Here is a 15,122-nt window from a genome sequence, read left to right on the forward strand (position 1 = left end):
TTTACAATTGCCAAATCAAGGGAACCAGCCTAAATGTCCTTCAACAGATGAATGTCTAGAGAAACCGTGGAGCATATAATAAATGATATATTACATAGATGTGAAGAAAGATGAAATGGTGGCATTTGGGATAAAATGGTTGGATTATCAAGGTGATGATGTTGAGTGAAAACAGTCAAAAAGTGAAAGATAGATTTCAGATGGTTTCACTCATCTATGGAATAAAAATCTGAATTCAGCCAAAAGAAGATAATGGTTACTAGAGGGAATGGGGAAAAGGTGGGGGGAGGGAAGAGGGATATGGACATGAGTGACTTGGTGAAGAAACAAAAAAAAGAAAAAAGTATATATATAAGTTTTCATATTCTTAAGAATAAATTCATAGGCAATGAACGAAGGATTTACTAAAGTAGAACAACAATGCTTTTGTTTCAATTTCATATAGCATTTTCCTCTTCCCCTGCAAAAGTGGCTGGTATTTATTTTAAACTGTAAGCGTATTATAGCTTAGTCAGTATTTCCATTAAAAAAAAAAAAGAAAGAAACAGTGGTTTATTGGAGCCAAAAAAAAGACATAATATTTACTTTTATAATATATTATTTGAAATTCTTTTATTTTATTCTATAAAATTTTCAAAAGGTTTTTCTCATTTTTGTGTTCTCTTTCTGAATGATTTAAGAAAAACGTTTACTTTTTTCAGGCTGGTATTACAAGCCTGTCTCCAGAAATAATGAACTGTGGGTGTAAAAATTATTTATTCCTAACATATAAAAAGCTAAATTTATATATATTTTTTCATTTTTAGTACTCATTTAAAAAAGTTTAATGTGTGATCAAATGCATGCAACTTAAGCAACTGGTAAATACTCTAGGTTAAGGAAACTTGAGAGTAATTATTTTAATGCTCTTTATCACTATATATCTCCCTATCAGTTATCACTATTGTTTGTCTTTAACTAAAAGTCTACTGTGGGTGTACACTAAATAACATAAGACCAAAGATCAAACAACCTTTATTTTCTCAATATAAATTTGTAAAGTACATACTAAGAGATTCTAACTCATAGGGTATAACTTAAGATTTTATTTTCAAGGGCCCCAAAACACAGTCAATTAATAGACATGTAGATAAAGTAGGAGTAAAAATAAACACAATGGGGAAAAGTGTAACTATTTACCATTTATAAATTCAGTTCAACATTAGACATGTCAAGCAAAATGAAAAAGTAAACAACTAGAGGAAAAGTGTTTGCTTAATATACACTATTAAGATCCCAAAGGTCAAAAGACTAGAATGAGTAAGTGACAAAATATAAGTAATCTATAAGAAAAAAGTTAACATATTTATCAAAGATATGCAAATTTCAGAATTTGTTTTTCTCATTTCTTTCCTATTCTTCCATCATTTCCCCCCAAACAAAGAAACATAAAATGATATATGAAACACAAAGTTGAAATAATTTTTATGTAATCTAACAAAATTAATTCATATTATCTTTGAGGGGGATTCTTTTGAACACTTGGAAGTTTTCCCCCTGGATACATAAAGTATAAAAAAGGAACTTCAAATTCTTAAGAAAAACTACATTTTAAATAAGCAACAGAATTTTTTAAAAACATGGTAAAATAATATTGTCCATTATATAAAATTTAAAGCAAATAGTAATCAATCTGTTAAGAAAATTCACCTTTTGGGGTTTCTTCATTAAGTGCCAGAAATATTTGGGCATTGGGGTTCCACATGCCAGTGATAACATATGCTCTCCCATCATAGCTTTTCCCCATGGATTCCTATAAAAATTCAAACATGAATTTCTATATACATCAAGAAAATCACCACTTCAAATTATATCTTATTTTAAAGAATCCAACTCATTAAAATTTGAATTCACAGAGAATTCATTTTCCTTGTAAATTCTATTCACCCTACAAAAGCATATATTTTGCCCTATAGCTTTCTTCAGAGTTTCTATTTAGAGAGTCACATCTCTAAGATAAAAGGGGTACACATTTACACATTGAATCACAAAAACATAATATTGCTCTGAAGTTATATTTCACTTGATCTTATACTGTCAAAATCTCATAAGCTTACACATATAAGGATGTACATAGTTTCTATTAAAACTATAGTATAGATCTCACTCACGATAGTTAAATTGAATTAATCACAGAATAAGAAGCTAGTATTTTTCTTCTAATGCTCTAACATAATACTTTTATATAATTAATAGCCTTAAAGTTAATGTCATATTATCTGTGTATCAGATATTCATATACTTTACCATCATAAATCAAAATTGGGAGACACCCAAGTTTATTAAAAGTAATCTGCCTCTATTCTTATATTTATTCCCTCCTTCCCTTTTCTCCTTTCCTTCCTCTTCATTTCCTCACCTCTTTAAGATTTTTACAAAGCCATATATTGACTATCACTAAAGAAGCTACCAAGTCCTGTAGTAAAAGAAAGTTCACATCAAGTTGTGTATATGTATGTGTATGTGGTGAGGCTAAGGTGGCTAGAGGTTGTCCCATGAGAAAACAACACAAAGAATACAAATATACACATATACCAAAGTATATTATTTGTAGTACTTTCAATTTTATGTACTAATTTCCTCACCTTATGAACTTAGTGCTAAAAGGGGTCAAACTAGAAGAAAACATTTTTTTCAATCTTACCTCTGCATGGACTCTTCTCTAAATCCTTACAAAACTGTTTCAGTCACAAGGAATTACAACATATATTATTCTAGTGTATTGGTAGTATTTCACTAATGAGATTGTACAGCTGGAATGCAGGCAACCTGTTCTCCAGAGATGAAGTACACTCATGGCCACATAAAGGAAACCCACTCAGTACCTCCAATGCACTCATTTATTCAAATCAAGAAGGAGCACCTGACAGGAAAAACGTCTATTTCCGGACCTGAGCTTGTGCTGGCTGCACTCCAAAAAGATGACCTAGACCAAATTCTTCCTTTCAATTAACAAAAAACAAGTGGGCAGTTAGCAGTGCAGCTGAAAGGTTTTGGAGCTATAAAACAACATATAGCATTAAGTTGGGAAAATATATTGTAGGAAATATAAATGGAGAAAACACACACAAACACAAATACAAATAAAGAATGATGCAGTCAAAAAGCAAAGGCATATACAGGGAAGAAGGGAGTGGGGGTGCAAAGGAGCAGGAAAGAGAGAAATGGGAAAGGAAAAGAAAAGGGGAGAAGAGAGAAGGTGAGGGGAAGACAGAGGAAAGAGAAGAGAGGAGAAAAAGAAAAGGATACAGAAGAGAGATGGGAGGCAGAGCATCAGAGGCCCAGAGAGCAGGGGCAGCAGCAGTGGTAAAAGGGAGCAGACGTCTAAACAAGAGAGCCGTAGCCAGAGAGAGCAAGCCCTGGAGGGAGGTGAGGCAGACAGAATGACCAGATACCAGAGACTTCTTCACAGGTTCAAGAATAATTTCATAATGTGTGGGAGCAACATGGCGGCGAGGAGACGCTGAGAGTAAGATCTCCCATTAAAAAAAGTTAATAGGGAGGAAAAGCGGCAGGTCCCAGTGAGAACTGGGACACGGAAGATAAACGGACGACTCCAGCAAACTGCCCGAAGAAGAAAGTTGCCATAAAAGAGGACCAGAAGGGAGGGAAGCGCAGAACCCTGCTCCCCTCCCCCGCCCACAGAGGCGGCACTCTCCGACCGGCAGAGAAGAGGGAAACAACAAACCAAAACGGCCAACAAGACAAACGGACGCAGCAAGTGGGACTGTGAGTGGAAAGGAACTATTGCAGCCACCACACCCCGTGAACGGGAGCTGAGGCGAACCCTGCAGGATTCGCCGCGGCGGTGAGCGAACGGCTCCGGGCGCCATTAGAGAAGAACAAAGACCCCAGGAGACTCGCACACTTGCTCGGGCTGCCGGTAAGCTTGCTCGGAAAGTGGCGCGCTCGGCGCGCTTGAAAAGCAAGTGCAGACCAGGATCGCGGCTGCCCAGGTCCCCGCGCCTGCGACCTAGGCTTGGGAGACGACCTAGGCTTGCGGGGAGACGCTCGGAGGTCCTCACTGAGGTGAAGGTCCCTCCCTGAGTAAGCAGGAACCAGGCGCCCAGGCACGGGAGCGGTGCAAAAGGCGCCATTCCCGCGCCACTGAACTGGGCTACAGCCGCGTCCTGGAACTGAGGGCTTTGGAACTGAGACCCGGGGCACGAAATTAGGGGCGTGGGTTCCCCACGACGGTGGGGCACAAGGCAGACACAGCACCCCAAAGCCGTTGAGGTGTACCCTACCATCCCCGCTTGCTCCCTGTCCCACAGGGTGGAAAATCAGCTCCCCAAGGGCTCTAGGAGAGATCTCTGGCGCCACCTAGCGACTTGAAGCCAGCACAGGCTCCTGAAGGAGCTAGTGGCCAGCTGGGGAGTTAGCCGGGCCCCTTCCGAACAAGTAGTCTGAGCCCACAGGGAGAGCGAGCACCCACAGCCAGGGCAGACCAGGCACGCAGAAGAGTGTGCCTGACACCGTACGCGCAGGGAGTGTGTCCCACATCACCATTTTAGAACAGGGACATTTCTTCAGTAAAGACTACCTGCAGAAGGCTTCCTCAGGAGCCAGAGGTGAGCGGGGGAAGTTCGCCCACGCCAGACCCCCTCTGGCCTGCAGTCCAAGCCCAGAGGGGGAGCAGGAACCCACCGCCGGGGCAGACCAGCCGCACAGGGGAGTGTGTCCCCACATCGACATTTTAGGACAGGGACCTTTCTCCAATAAAGACTGCTTGAAACTGACAGATGACTCCTGGAGATACCAAAGGGGAGCAGAGAAGCTCACCCAAGATGCCGGCCACTCCCAACTACACAGTGTCCCAACGCATACGGCAAATTAGAAAACAGACAGCAGGGAGGAGAAGAACCACACGCAACCTAGCAACTCTCCAGAGAAAAAGCACACCACAAAAAGAAAACCAGCCCTCAGATTGCAACGACAGTAACTTGGAAGAACTTCTGAGCCTTCCAGAAAGAGAATTTAAAATTGCCGTGATTAAAAAACTGACAGAAGTCATAAAGGAAAACAATGATAAGGGAAAAATAATCAACGATCAGAAGAATGAAATTGAGTCCCTAAAGAGGGAAGTAAAAGAAATGCAGGAGATCAAAGAATTAGTGGAAGAACTAAAGAATTCTGGGAAAAGCAATGAAAGCAGAATTGATGAAATGGAAGAACGAATAAGTGCTCTTGAAGACACAGAAATAAAAAGAACCAAAACAGAAAAGGAAAGAGAAGTACGAAGGAAAAAGAATGAAGAAAGACTTCGGGAACTATCTGACTCCATGAGGAAAGGAAATATAAGAGTTATAGGAATACCAGAAGGAGAGGAGAGAGAAGTAGGAACAGAGAAAATATTCAAAGAGATAATTGAAGAGAACTTCCCAAATGTGAAGAAGGAGCTGAAAATTGATATACAAGAAGCAAGAAGAACACCAAACTTCCACGACGAAAGGAAAAATACAGCAAGACACATAATAGTAAAGCTCCCAAGAATCCAGGACAAGGAAAAAATAATGAAGCTGGCAAGAGGGAAGAAACAGATAACATTCAAAGGAAAGCCAATCAGGCTGACATCAGACTTCTCCGAAGAAACACTACGGGCAAGGAGAGAGTGGAGGGACATAGTCAACAGACTCCAAGAAAACAGATGCCAACCAAGAATACTCTATCCCGCAAAGCTCTCCTTCCTCTTTGAAGAAAGAATATGGACCTTCCCAGACAAAGAGAAACTCCGGAATTTCATTGCAACTAAACCCCCACTCCAAAAAATACTACAAGGAGTCCTAAAGCCAGAACTTCAGAGGGACGAATAACAATGAAAGAAGGCCAAAAAAAAAAAAAAGTTATTAAAAGAATAAATAAATAGAATCAAAGGAAAGACAAACACAATGGCAAATACAGATGTTAACATATCAATATTAACTCTAAATGTAAATGGACTAAACTCTTCAATAAAAAGACACAGAGTTGCAGCCTGGATTAAGAAACAAAACCCAACCTTTTGCTGTCTCCAGGAAACACATTTAGCTACAAAAGATAAAAATAGGCTCAAAGTTAAAGGATGGAAAACAATCCTACAAGCAAATGGACCAAAAAAGAAAGCAGGAACAGCTATACTTATATCAGATAAAACAGATTTCAAACTCAAAAAGATAAAAAGAGACCCCAATGGTCATTACATTATGAACAAGGGGACAATACTTCAAGAAGAAATAACACTCATTAACATATACGCACCAAACGAAGGAGCACCAAAATATATCAGACAACTGTTGTCCTCTCTGAAAACAGACATCAGAGAAAACACATACGTAGTGGGAGACTTCAACACACCACTATCAACAATGGATAGATCAACAAGACAAAAAATAAGTAAAGAAACCAAAGCTCTAAATAAGGACCTAGAGCAATTGGGCTTAACAGACATCTATAGAACACTAAACCCCAAAAAAACGGAGTACACATTTTTCTCAAGCGCACACGGATCATTCTCCAGGATCGATCACATACTGGGGCACAAGACAAACATCAACAGATACACCAAGATTGAAATCATATCAACCATCTTTTCTGACCATGAAGGCATCAAACTAGAAATAAACCATAAAAAGAAGGCAAGGAACTTTCCTACCTCATGGAGATTAAAAACCACACTACTGGAAGACCACTGGACTAATGAGGAGATCAAAGAAGAAATTAAAAAATTTTTTGAATTGAACGACAAGGAGGACACCAATAACCTAAATGTATGGGATGCAGCAAAAGCAGTAATAAGAGGAAAATATATAGCAATAGAAGCTCACATCAAGAAACAAGAAAGAACTCAAAGAAACAACCTAATCTCGAAGCTCAAAGATCTAGAAAAAGAACAACAAAAAAACCCCAAAACCAGTAGAAGAAAAGAAATAATAAAAACCAAAGCAGAAATAAATGAAATTGAAACTAAAAAAACAATCCAAAAGATCAATGAAACCAAGAGCTGGTTCTTTGAAAAAATCAATAAAATAGACAAACCCCTAGCCAGGCTCACAAAGGAAAAAAGGGAGAAAGCACAAATAAACAGGATCATCAATGAAAGAGGAGAAATCACAACGGACACAGCAGAAATCAAAAGAATAATCAGTAACTACTATGAACAGTTATATGGAAACAAGTTTAACAATCTAGAGGAGATGGACAAATTCCTACAACTCTACAATCACCCAAAGCTAGATAAAGAAGAAATAGAACACCTAAACAGACCAATTACAATTAGCGAAATTGAAATGGTAATCAAAAACCTCCCCAAAAACAAAAGCCCAGGACCTGATGGATTTACAAATGAATTCTACCAAACATTCAGAGACGAATTAGTGCCTATCCTTCACAAACTCTTCCAAAAAATTGAGAAGGAAGGGACAATACCAAACACGTTCTATGAAGCCAACATTACACTAATACCAAAACCGAACAAGGACAACACAAAAAAGGAAAACTACAGGCCAATCTCCCTAATGAACACTGATGCAAAAATCCTCAATAAAATTTTAGCCATCAGAATCCAACAATGTATCCATAAGATAATTCACCACGACCAAGTAGGATTCATTCCAGGGACACAAGGATGGTTTAACATCCGAAAATCAATCAACGTTATCCAACACATCAACAAAAAGAAATATAAAAACCATATGATAATATCAATAGATGCCGAGAAAGCTTTCGACAAAGTGCAACACCCATTCATGATAAAAGCCCTTGAAATTCTTGGGATACAAGGAACATACCTCAACATCATAAAGGCCATCTATGACAAGCCAACAGCCAGTATCATTCTCAATGGTGAAAAGCTGAAAGCAATTCCATTAAGATCTGGAACAAGACAAGGATGTCCACTCTCACCACTGCTTTTCAATATAATACTGGAAGTCCTAGCCAGGGCAATAAGACAAGAGAAAGACATCCAAGGAATCCAAATAGGAAAAGAAGAAGTCAAACTATCACTATTTGCAGACGATATGATATTATACATAGAGAACCCCAAAAACTCCACAGAAAAGCTAATTCAACTCATCAATCAGTTCAGTAAAGTGGCAGGATACAAAATCAACACGCAAAAGTCAGTAGCCTTCCTATACACAAACAATAAATCTGAAGAAGAAGAAATCAAAAAGACCATCCCTTTTGTTATTGAAACAAAAAAAATCAAATATTTGGGAATAAATCTAACAAAAGAGGTAAAGGACCTATACAAAGAAAACTATAAAACACTGTTAAAAGAAATAGAAGAAGACACAAAGAAATGGAGAGACATCCCCTGCTCATGGATTGGAAGAATAAACATTATTAAAATGGCCATCCTTCCAAAAGCAATATACAGATTCAATGCTATTCCAATCAAAATTTCAATGTCATTCTTCAAAGAAATAGAACAATTATTGATGAAATTCATATGGAATCACAAAAAACCCCGAATAGCCAAAGCTCTCCTGAAAAAAAAAGAAGGGAATGGAGGCATCAGACTCCCAGACTTCAAACTATACTACAAAGCCATAATCATCAAAACCGCATGGTATTGGAACAAGAACAGACATACAGACCAATGGAATCGAATAGAAAATCCAGAAATAAACCCACAGGTTTATGGTCAACTAATCTTTGACAAAGGAGCAAAGACTATGCATTGGAGCAAAGAAAGTTTGTTCAATAAATGGTGCTGGGAAAACTGGGTCGCTACATGCAAAAGAATGAAGCTTGACCACCACCTCACACCATACACAAAAATCAACTCAAAATGGATTAAAGAACTAGACATAAGACCTGAAACCATAAAATATATAGAAGGAAATATAGGCGAAACACTACGTGATTTGCACATCAAAGACATCTTTACAGACACATCACCCAAAGCAGTGATAGTGAAGGCAAAGATAAACAGCTGGGACTATATCAAATTAAAGAGCTTTTGCACAGCAAAAGAGACAATAACAAAAACAAAGAGAAACCCCACCAACTGGGAGAACATTTTTGCACACAACACTAATGATAAAGGACTGATCACAAAAATCTGCAAAGAGCTGATGAGTCTCAACAACAACAAAGAAAATAATCCAGTCAAAAAATGGGCAGAAGAGCTTAAAAGAAACTTCTCTGAAGAGGAAATGCAAATGGCCAACAGGCATATGAAAAAATGTTCAACATCACTTGTCATCAGGGAAATGCAAATCAAAACTACCATGAGATACCATCTTACACCAGTGAGAATGGCACATATTAAAAAAACTAGCAATAACAAATGTTGGCGAGGGTGTGGAGAAAAAGGAACTCTTCTGCACTGTTGGTGGGAGTGCAAACTGGTCCAACCACTGTGGAAAGCTGTGTGGAGATTTCTGGACCTACTAAACATAGAGCTTCCATATGACCCAGCAATTCCACTCCTAGGTATTTACCCAAAGGACACAGAAACATCAATTCCAAAGAGCACCTGCACCCCTATGTTTATAGCAGCACTGTTTACAATAGCTAAGCTTTGGAAACAACCCAAATGCCCAAAAATAGATGACTGGATCAAGAAGATGTGGTACATATATACCATGGAATATTACTCAGCATTCAAAAAAGATAAACACATGCAATTTGCTGCAACATGGATGGCGCTGGAAGGGATCATGCTCAGCGAAATAAGCCAAAAAGAAAAAGAAAAATACCGGATGGTCTCACTCATAGCAGGAATCTAGAAAACTTAAATAAGGGACCAGGAAAATGAATAACTATAAGAAAGTGAAAATCAAAATCAACAAAAAACTATGAACCAGAGACACTTTTAGGGGGGCGGGGGCGGGAGGGGAGGGATTGGGGTCAGAATGGGGGGCTGCAATTGTATGGGGAATATAACAATAAAATTTATAAAAAAAATAAAAAATAAAAAATAAATAAATAAATAAAAGAAAATTGTACCAGGAAAAAAAAAAAAAAAAAAAAACTGCATGGTATTGGAACAAGAACAGACATACAGACCAATGGAATCGAATAGAAAATCCAGAAATAAACCCACAGATTTATGGTCAACTAATCTTTGACAAAGGAGCAAAGACTATGCATTGGAGCAAAGAAAGTTTGTTCAATAAATGGTGCTGGGAAAACTGGGTCGCTACATGCAAAAGAATGAAGCTTGACCACTACCTCACACCATACACAAAAATCAACTCAAAATGGATTAAAGAACTAGACATAAGACCTGAAACCATAAAATATATAGAAGGAAATATAGGCAAAACACTACGTGATTTGCACATCAAAGACATCTTTACAGACACATCACCCAAAGCAGTGATAGTGAAGGCAAAGATAAACAGCTGGGACTACATCAAATTAAAGAGCTTCTGCACAGCAAAAGAGACAATAACAAAAACAAAGAGAAACCCCACCAACTGGGAGAACATTTTTGCACCCAACACTAATGATAAAGGACTGATCACAAAAATCTGCAAAGAGCTGATGAGACTCAACAACAACAAAGAAAATAATCCAGTCAAAAAATGGGCAGAAGAGCTAAAAAGAAACTTCTCTGAAGAGGAAATGCAAATGGCCAACAGGCATATGAAAAAATGTTCAACATCACTTGCCATCAGGGAAATGCAAATCAAAACTACCATGAGATACCATCTTACACCAGTGAGAATGGCACATATTAAAAAAACTAGCAACAACAAATGCTGGCGAGGGTGTGGAGAAAAAGGAACTCTTCTACACTGTTGGTGGGAGTGCAAACTGGTCCAACCACTGTGGAAAGCTGTGTGGAGATTTCTGGACCTACTAAACATAGAGCTTCCATATGATCCAGCAATTCCACTCCTAGGTATTTACCCAAAGGACACAGAAACATCAATTCCAAAGAACACCTGCACCCCTATGTTTATAGCAGCACTGTTTACAATAGCTAAGCTTTGGAAACAACCCAAATGCCCAAAAATAGATGACTGGATCAAGAAGATGTGGTCCATATATACCATGGAATATTACTCAGCATTCAAAAAAGATAAACACATGCAATTTGCAGCAACATGGATGGCACTGGAAGGGATCATGCTCAGCGAAATAAGCCAAAAAGAAAAAGAAAAATACCGGATGGTCTCACTCATAGCAGGAATCTAGAAAACTTAAATAAGGGACCAGGAAAATGAATAACTATAAGAAAGTGAAAATCAAAATAACAAAAAACTATGAACCAGAGACACTTTTAGGGGGGCGGGGGCGGGAGGGGAGGGATTGGGGTCAGAATGGGGGGGCTGCAATTGTATGGGGACTATAACAATAAAATTTAAAAAAAAAATTAAAAAAAAAAATAATTTCATAAAGATCAGTAACCTTCTGTCTTTAAGATGTTTAAAGTGACTCTTCGCTTCCTGTGACTGCTTAACTAAAGCAACCATATTTTTTATTTCCATGTAGTACTCACTTCAATAATACCACCTTATATTATACAACAAAAGCCTTCAATAAAAGTTTCTCCTCAGTAAGTCTGACATTTCTATTATTAAACTAGACATTTCTATCCCATAGCCTGGCTTGTTCCCAGGCCATTATAAACATACTTCACAATTTTTGCTTTAGAGTGCTTCCTTGACTTTGACAGCCGTTGCCCCATTCCCCACCCCTCCAAACAGGCTGGAAAGATCAGGACAAGAGGTAAGGAAAATACATTGTAGAAAAGGAAAAAACAGGAGCAATTAGGACAAAAAATTGGGCAACAAAAACCTCTGCCCAAACTATGCCAGACTGGAACTAACAGATGCCCTTTTTTAAAGAAAACAGCCTAGGAAATACCAAGAAAATATTGCAGTTTGCAAGGGGCAAATGAGCTAAAAGGGCAGAGAATCACGCAGTAAACTGTGAATAACTATCGTCAAGTTCAGAGCACAATGAAGCTATGAGGCAGATGGTCAAACACTTAGGAGGGTAAAATGTCTTAGGAAAGAGCAATAACAGTAGCAAATGTTATATTCATGCTAATCCATTCATCAATTAAGCAAATATTTTAAGAATAGCAAATGCCTAGGGGCCAATAGGAGTCATGCTCTGTGCCTCTGAGCACCCAGCAAGGAAAACAAAAATGGAACTGACAGGCTCATGTTTTTCAAATAGAAGCTTATGATCCATTTGTGAATCATAAAATCAGTTTAGTGAATTATGACTAGACTTTTTAATCAAGCGGAAGAAAAAAATAGTTTATCACACATGTAAGGATTAAACGTTTCATAAAAATTTTACTTTAAGCTTTTTGCACATATAGATTACAAGTATATTGAACTACAATGTAAAATATATTCTAACTGTGAGTACAGGTACTGGCCTACTGTCAAAAATTTATTAATTGTAAAGGTCCACACACGTTCTGAGCCATCTCTAGGAATTTGATTTTAAATCATGTTCAGTTCACAAACGACCACTGAATTTTCAGCTTTTCTGGCTACCTTGCTGTTAAGTTTTTCCTTTGTAGCAATGGCCTTGGATCAAAAATTCTCATTTCCTTATTCCTACAAGTATCCTCATCAAATACATTGTACTGGAAGAAAACTGACTCTGTTATTTGTATCCCTAATAAAATCCAACTAATTTTATTTCTATAAGACTGTTTATGTATTAGGTATATAATACATATACATGTAATCTGTCATTTAAATTTTTTTCATTTATAAGACTTTCTCTTTCATGTAGATCTTATATTAAACAAAATTTATAAATTTATAGAAAATTCTCAATATGACTTTTCTTGTTAGAAAATATTCAAAGGGGAAAAGTCAGCATTGTTTAAAAATTATTCAAATAGAAAAGTCTCAAATAGAAAAATCTCACAATTCTAAATTAAATATAATTGCATGCTTTTTCAAACTTGTCAGGATAAATAAAGTGTAAGATGGTAAAATTTGTTTTCAAAGTATTTACATATTTAGTCATATCACAGAAGAAGCAGAAGAATTAACATCTTGCTCTAGAGGGCAGAACTAAGACTACTTCATTTTAAGGTAATGAATTTGTTCTTATTATTGTCTAGTCAAAGCAAGCCCAATAAACATATATTAAGATGGCATGATGATTATCAGCACTATGTAATAACAAATCACAACTGTTGATAACTATACATACCAATATTCCCATTTAATTATTTGTTGTACAGATAAGCCCACTTCTCTTTCCAAAACTTTCATGGTGACAAGTCTGTTGATTTCAATAGGGACTCTTAAGTAAAACACACAAAACTAAGGGACCGCAGAAATTCATGCAAGGTCTATAATTCTATTATCTGCATTTAAGGAAAAAAATCTCTGCCACTGATTCATCTTAATCTTTCAAACATGAATTATGACTACTTAGGACCCAGGACTTATAAATTTTTAATATTCTTAAACTATCTCCTGATGGCATAATCAGGGCTCCAAAATGCTATGGCTTGCCTTAGGTAAAAAAAAAAGCTTGCATTACTGACATGTTGTAAAGTGGAATGGAAGTAAGATAGAATAATAGTTAATTTGTTTCCACATTCATTGTAACTGGTTGTCCTTACTTTACCTACCCATGTAGTGCTTCCTCTATATTTCTGCAGCTCACTGCACCAAGTCTATGAAAGCACTTATCCCATTGATATAGCAACTTACTTAAAAGGTATAGTTCCATCACAAGACAAAGGATGCACATATGATATACCCTATCTGTAACCCCAGGACTTCAATAATGTTTGGCACATGATTAGTGCTCAAATAGGCTGAATGAACCATTCTAGAACAGCTAATCAATGTGATATAACTATGAAATAATTCAAAGACTAAGTTGACACAGTTGGTGAGATTTAATTGACATTTGCAAAAATACAACTGAAAGAAAACATAGTGCTTGCTTTCACTAAATATAAAAATCTGTTAAAAAATTTCTCAGTTCAAAGGACAACACAAAAAAGGAAAACTACAGGCCAATCTCCCTAATGAACACTGATGCAAAAATCCTCAATAAAATTTTAGCTATCAGAATCCAACAATGTATCCATAAGATAATTCACCACGACCAAGTAGGATTCATTCCAGGGACACAAGGATGGTTTAACATCCGAAAAATCAATCAACGTTATCCAACACATCAACAAAAAGAAATATAAAAACCATATGATAATATCAATAGATGCCGAGAAAGCTTTCGACAAAGTGCAACACCCATTCATGATAAAAGCCCTTGAAATTCTTGGGATACAAGGAACATACCTCAACATCATAAAGGCCATCTATGACAAGCCAACAGCCAGTATCATTCTCAATGGTGAAAAGCTGAAAGCAATTCCATTAAGATCTGGAACAAGACAAGGATGTCCACTCTCACCACTGCTTTTCAATATAATACTGGAAGTCCTAGCCAGGGCAATAAGACAAGAGAAAGACATCCAAGGAATCCAAATAGGAAAAGAAGAAGTCAAACTATCACTATTTGCAGACGATATGATATTATACATAGAAAACCCCAAAAACTCCACAGAAAAGCTAATTCAACTCATCAATCAGTTCAGTAAAGTGGCAGGATACAAAATCAACACGCAAAAGTCAGTAGCCTTCCTATACACAAACAATAAATCTGAAGAAGAAGAAATCAAAAAAACCATCCCTTTTGTTATTGAAACAAAAAAAATCAAATATTTGGGAATAAATCTAACAAAAGAGGTAAAGGACCTATACAAAGAAAACTATAAAACACTATTAAAAGAAATAGAAGAAGACACAAAGAAATGGAGAGACATCCCCTGCTCATGGATTGGAAGAATAAACATTATTAAAATGGCCATCCTTCCAAAAGCAATATACAGATTCAATGCTATTCCAATCAAAATTTCAATGTCATTCTTCAAAGAAATAGAACAATTATTGATGAAATTCATATGGAATCACAAAAAACCCCGAATAGCCAAAGCTCTCCTGAAAAAAAAAGAAGGGAATGGAGGCATCACACTCCCAGACTTCAAACTATACTACAAAGCCATAATCATCAAAACTGCATGGTATTGGAACAAGAACAGACATACAGACCAATGGAATCGAATAGAAAATCCAGAAATAAACCCACAG

General features: G+C 37.1%; 1 protein-coding gene across 2 annotated transcripts in view; it reads right to left on the minus strand.

The window, feature by feature from the left end:
* Window positions 1–15,122, minus strand: part of RABGAP1L (RAB GTPase activating protein 1 like) — a gene marked incomplete at both ends in the record, with an annotated part of 493,888 nt that overhangs the window by 442,005 nt on the left and 36,761 nt on the right. For both annotated transcript variants that reach the window (XM_084251369.1, XM_084251368.1), the window contains one exon: window positions 1,690–1,792. In XM_084251369.1, coding sequence (XP_084107495.1) covers window positions 1,690–1,792 — 103 coding nt within the window. The remainder of the gene's footprint in view (window positions 1–1,689; window positions 1,793–15,122) is intronic.

This window comes from Talpa europaea (genome assembly GCF_964194135.1).
Source record: "Talpa europaea genome assembly, chromosome: 12".
NCBI classification, from domain to species: Eukaryota; Metazoa; Chordata; class Mammalia; order Eulipotyphla; family Talpidae; genus Talpa; species Talpa europaea.